Source organism: Rhamphochromis longiceps, linkage group LG23 (genome assembly GCF_057381845.1).
Source record: "Rhamphochromis longiceps isolate RC_006_pf linkage group LG23, R_longiceps_female_GT1.1, whole genome shotgun sequence".
Taxonomy (NCBI): domain Eukaryota; kingdom Metazoa; phylum Chordata; class Actinopteri; order Cichliformes; family Cichlidae; genus Rhamphochromis; species Rhamphochromis longiceps.
This window is the reverse complement of record NC_140578.1, coordinates 34238281-34244280: the sequence shown is the minus strand read 5'-3', so window position 1 is coordinate 34244280 and position 6000 is coordinate 34238281. Positions and strand designations below refer to the sequence as shown.

General features: G+C 50.7%; 1 protein-coding gene across 1 annotated transcript; it reads left to right on the top strand.

The window, feature by feature from the left end:
- Positions 1–853: 853 nt before the first annotated feature.
- On the top strand, positions 854–2617 carry LOC146642449 (uncharacterized; the record flags this gene model as incomplete). Its single annotated transcript, XM_085399299.1, has 1 exon — positions 854–2617. A coding segment is annotated over exon 1 (1764 nt), but the record flags the coding sequence as incomplete, so codon positions are not given.
- Positions 2618–6000: the final 3383 nt, after the last annotated feature.

Genomic DNA, 6000 nt, shown 5'->3' with positions numbered 1-6000 from the left:
ATTGAATGGGTTGCATTGTTGTATTTTGTCATGTTTCTCAGGTCTTTGTCTGAATTTCTACGAACATTATTGCTAAGGATTGTCTTATTGCATTGGAGTCACACTGGGTTAAATATGTACACTTGGGTTTTAAGGGGTATTTATTATTTTCTTCTTTTTTTTGGGTTGTATGTGTCACGGACCCGGTGCCGGGGACTCGGGGTTCGTGAACAGTGTGGACCTTTATTGTTATTAGTGTATTGGATGTATGTTTGCTGCACTGTGCTCTTGTGTTCCATGCTGGTGTGTGTGTGTGTGTGTGTGTGTGTGTGTGTGTGTGTGTGTGTGTGTGTGTGTGTGTGTGTGTGAGAGAGGCTGGAGGATGAAGGACAGCCACCCGCAGGCCTGATGGGTGTGGCCCTGCCAGCTGCTGGTCACGCCTAGCTTACCACACACCTGCTTCTGATCAGGATCGTCGGGGGAGCTACTTAACAGAGCGATGGAGCTTCCTCCGGCGCAGGATCGTTGAGTTAGACTCCATGTCAGTGTTTCTAGTGTTGTTAAAGTGTATGCCTGCCGGAGTTGGTGCCATAACGGCTGTGTCTGTGTTTTTCCCCAGGAGGACAGCGGAACACAGGACTGCAAGACACACGGGGTGTGTGAAGGCACAGGGGCAGAGAGCACGGGATACCAGCACTTGGGAGAAGACACGTCACGGGAGTCGAGGGAGCACTTTTGGAGATTTAATGTGTGGTGTACAATTACCTCACTGTAAATAAACCCACTGTTCATTCCATTAAGTCTGCGTTTTGGGTCCTTTCTCCTACATCCCCCACGGTCTGCCCTCCAGACCGTGACAGAACGATCCTGCCAGATGGACCCAGCGGACTTTTCGGAGAGGTTCAGGAGGGAGGTGACAGACAAAGTAAATCGTCTATGTGAACTGTGGCTGGAAGCGCACGCGGAGGGTTTACGTTGTGCTGTGGAGAAGCGGTTGCAGGAAACACTGACTTGTTTTCCCTGGGTGTTGGACAATCTTTTTCCGATTGTGGCGGATTTCCTGCTCAACACCCTTCACCTCCACTCTCCGATCCAGGCTGCCCCCCCACTCGGCCAGCCTGAGGTTCTTCAGCCTGATACGCCGGCCCCGACGTCTACCCGGAAACGGCGTTCGCGCCGCCGGCGTTCCTCACCGCAGCCGCCCTCCCGGACATCTCAAGAACCGGCTGTGGTGAGTAATAAGGACACTTTTTCATTTCTCACCCCATCTGCTTTTTTGTTTTCAGTGGATGGTGACACCGCTGACGCTGCTGCAAGCCGGCCAACAGTACAACTAGCGTGGCCTCATTCAGCAGTCTCCACGCCACTGGCGGCTTCACCATCTGCGGTTGTAGCGCCGTCATCATCCCATCCGCATGCAGTCACCCCTCGGCCATCTTCTTCACCGGCTCTACCTTCACCATCCCCACCTGCGGACACCGCATCACCATCTTCGCCTCCGGATCATCCATCTGTGGCTGAAGCGCAGCCAGAGGTGCCCGCACGGCCAGCTGTTGAGCCCTGCGAGCCGGAGCAGGAGCCCAGAGAGCGGGAGGAGCTGCTCAGCGAAGCGGAGCAGGGGCTCAGGGAGCGGGAGGTGCCCGCACAGCCAGCCGTGCAGCCCTGCGAGCCGGAGCCCGGAGAGCGGGAGCAGCGGCTCGGCGAGCGGGAGCTCAGCATGCCCGAGCAGGGGCTCAGCGAGCGGGAGGAGCTCAGCATGCCCGAGCAGGAGCTCAGCATGCCCGAGCAGGAGCTCAGCGTGCCGGAGGAGCTCAGCGAGCTAATGCCGGAGGAGCACTGTGAGCCGGAGGAGCTCAGCGAGCTTATGCTGGAGGAGCTCAGCATGCCGAAGGAGCTCAGCGAGCGAGGGGAGCCCGCGTCGCCAGCTGTAGAGCTCAGCGAGCCGGAGGAGCTCGGCGAGCCGGAGGAGCACAGTGAGCCGGGGGAGCCCAGCGAGCTAATGCCGGAGGAGCACTGTGAGCTGGAGCAGCTCAGCGAGCCACCCACTGAGAAGCCCGCACCGCTGCTGGCGGACCTCAACGAGCCGGAGGGACCGGCGTTGCCAGCAGAGGAGCTCAGCGAGCCTGGTGAGCCCGCGCTGCCACCGGAGGAGCTCGGAGGTCCGGAGGGATCCGCTGAGCCAGAGCTGGAGGTCGGCGTGCCGGAGGGGCCGCCACGTCCTGCAGCCCGGCCGCCACGTCCTGCAGCCCGGCCGGTACATCGAGAATCATGGGTTGTGCTGAGGCGGGAGCTACAACGCCGCCGCCACCGGACCCGTGGCAGGCCGCCGGAGGAGCAACGCCGCCGCCACCGGACCCGTGGCAGGCCACCAGAACCGTTCCACCGCGGCTGCCGGACCCATGGCCGCCCGCCGGAGCTCCTGCGTTTCCATCAAGGGGTTAGAGGTAGGCCACCTGAACTTTTTTGCCGCCACTGCCTAACCCGCAGCGGGTCCCGCTTGTTTTGCCGTCCTACAGGTCGGTGGCTGTTTAGCGGAGTGGTTTTGGGGCCCTCCGTCCTGGACCCCCCGCCACCCGCCCTGGGTTGGTTGTTCTGTGGTTTTGTTTTGAGGGGGGGTACTGTCACGGACCCGGTGCCGGGGACTCGGGGTTCGTGAACAGTGTGGACCTTTATTGTTATTAGTGTATTGGATGTATGTTTGCTGCACTGTGCTCTTGTGTTCCATGCTGGTGTGTGTGTGTGTGTGTGTGTGTGAGGCTGGAGGATGAAGGACAGCCACCCGCAGGCCTGATGGGTGTGGCCCTGCCAGCTGCTGGTCACGCCTAGCTTACCACACACCTGCTTCTGATCAGGATCGTCGGGGGAGCTACTTAACAGAGCGATGGAGCTTCCTCCGGCGCAGGATCGTTGAGTTAGACTCCATGTCAGTGTTTCTAGTGTTGTTAAAGTGTATGCCTGCCGGAGTTGGTGCCATAACGGCTGTGTCTGTGTTTTTCCCCAGGAGGACAGCGGAACACAGGACTGCAAGACACACGGGGTGTGTGAAGGCACAGGGGCAGAGAGCACGGGATACCAGCACTTGGGAGAAGACACGTCACGGGAGTCGAGGGAGCACTTTTGGAGATTTAATGTGTGGTGTACAATTACCTCACTGTAAATAAACCCACTGTTCATTCCATTAAGTCTGCGTTTTGGGTCCTTTCTCCTACATCCCCCACGGTCTGCCCTCCAGACCGTGACAGTATGGAAGCCCCAAACGCAATTTCATTGTTCTTGACAATGACAATAAAATAAATAAATACTAAATACTAAAAAAACATAAATTACTGAACTTCAATAACTTAGTGAAACTTAAAAGAGTGTGTTTAATATATAAAATCTTACACTCCCTTGCTCCACCACCACTAAAGCAGTTCATTAGGCATAAAGAAAGCTCAGACAGGACCACTCGAGCTACAACCCGAGGAGACTTGTTTATACCCCACAGACGGACAGCATTTGGGCAGAACGTCCTTTCTGTCCAGGGTGGCCATCTGTGGAATAGTCGTCCTCAATCCATTAGAGAATGCTCGACAACTTGTTTAAGGCACAGGTTAAAAACTGGTTATGGACAAATCAAGTGTGTGATCATGTATAAGTTGTATAGTTTTAATGTTTTATTTGGGAATAGAATGGTGTGAGTTTGGTGATGGAGTTTTTATTATAAATGAATTATGAATTTTTTTTTATGAATTATTATGTCTATTTTTTTTAATGTTTTACGGACAACGGATGGAAATTAGCCCTTGGCTATAATCTGGCATGTTTACATTCATGTAATTTATTTTACATTTATGTTCATTAACATGCACTGTCCTAAAATAAATAAATAAACGCGCCAGACGCGCTACTTTGACGCGTTTTCGTGACGCAAATCTGCTTCTGAATTTTCGCGGGACCCTCAATTGCGCATCATCGTGCTTCTCCATTGACTGTACATGTAAACCTGACGCTCTGGTCGCGTCTATTGCGTTTGGTGTGAACACACCATAAGAGTCGTTCTTAATCTTCTGATACTAGCCCAAATTACTCATTACCTTGGTAATTATCCACTGGTACTGTATATAACTCCACGTAAGTGCTACACCATAATGGGCAGAGTCCCGTTATCAACAATTTATACTTGGCCTATCCAGCGAGCGCTGATATCAGTGATGTTGCAATATGTGGCTAAATGTAGCCGTTACACCCATACCCAGAGGGCATGGGTACCTTTGGTATCTTCAAGAGGATGATAAGCTGGTCCAGTGTTCCCTTACCAAGGGGAAAAACATCTTGCATGGTTTCTCCTGAATCTGAGATTAAAGGGCAGATCTCCTCTCCAGTACTTGCCCAGCTAAAATGAGGAGTGCGATTTCCCTTGTTGTCAGTCACCATCCAGTCCCTCTTCTGAACTTCACAACTAGCAGATGTGTTATTTATTTTTGACATATCAAAATGAAAATATTCAACAGAAAACCTATAAACTATAAGGCCCATTAAAATCGAGGGTGAGGAGGTGGAAACAGTGGACAGCTACAGGATCACCTGAATGACAGCCTGGACTGGAGGACCAACAGTCATGAGCTTTTTGAGAAAGTTCAGATCCTTTAATGCATGCAGCAAGAAGTTGGAGATTTTCTAACAGTCTGCGATAGCGAGTGCATCCAAGTTGCTGTCGTCTACTGGGAGAGGCAGCATCAGTGCCAGAGATGCCTGCAGGATCAACTAACTGATTCACAAGGCTGGAACCATCATTGGCCAGAATTTGGAGGCGTTGGAGTCATCAAGAGGCAGGAAGTCAAACTGAACAAACTGCTCTCCATCACAAGCCATCTAACCCTGCTCCAGTCCACACTACTGAGGCAACAGAGCTCCTTCTCTCTCGGACTGATCCAACCTTGGTGCCATAAAGAACACTAGAGCCTATCCCAGCTATGATAGGGCGATAGTCAGGGAACAACCTGGTCAGGTTGCCAGTCATGTCTTTAGACTGTGCAGTTAGTGGGCGGAAACCAGAGTACCTGGAAAGAATCCAAACTCCACGCAGAAGGGCCCAGCCAGGTGGTGGAATTGAACTCAGGACCTATGAGGCAACAGTGCTAATCACCATGCCACACTAACGGAAACTCTGTAAACTCTTTGCACTGTCTCACAGTCCTCACTCTGAGCCTGTGGCACTTTACTTTACCTCTGTTGTTTACTTATTGGTAATAAAGGTAGTATTGTGACTCTATAATTTCCCTCTTGGGATCAATAAAGAATCTATTAGGTAACAACTTCTAGTTTGTTAGAGGCCTAGTGGACGTTAAAAGGGGGAACCACGGCCCCAATTTACATTCCAGAGCCACTGTACCCAACCTTGGTTTGATGTTGCAGAGGTACGTCAGCTGGGACCACCACACAACATCCAGAACCTTGAGGGACTCAGGACAAATCCATCAATGTAGAGGGCTTTGGGCATCAAATAGTGTTTTTTTTTAACTACCTCAGTGTCCTCTGCTCCACTGATAGGCAAGCTGCCTCCCTCGTCGGATGCAGCACTTCATCCCCACCGTATAAAGTTTGTACAAAGCATTGCTTCACTGTCCTACCAAACATCTCCCATACTCCAGTTTTTGCTTAACCCACTCCTCTTGGTTCCTCTCATTACTAAATGCTTTGCAGCTCTTCAATAATCAATGATACAGACACTGGGGAAAAAAGCACAAACAGCAGTAATGTTTAACATAATTTATATTTATTTTCTTTTGAACAAAATGTTAATAAATGTATTTGTTTTACGTCCAAAAAAGGTCATGACTCGTGGGACGCATTTTATAAATAATTTCATCCAAGTCTTTTGTAGAAAAAAAAGAAAGTAAATTAGCAAACTAAAGCATCTCTAGTATGACAATATGACAACTTTATCAGATTTTTTTCCTCTATATTTGAACCCTTTCTCAATCCAAGCTTCATTTTTTGTATATTTTCCTTTAAGACCTCTTTCATCTCCTCAACTCA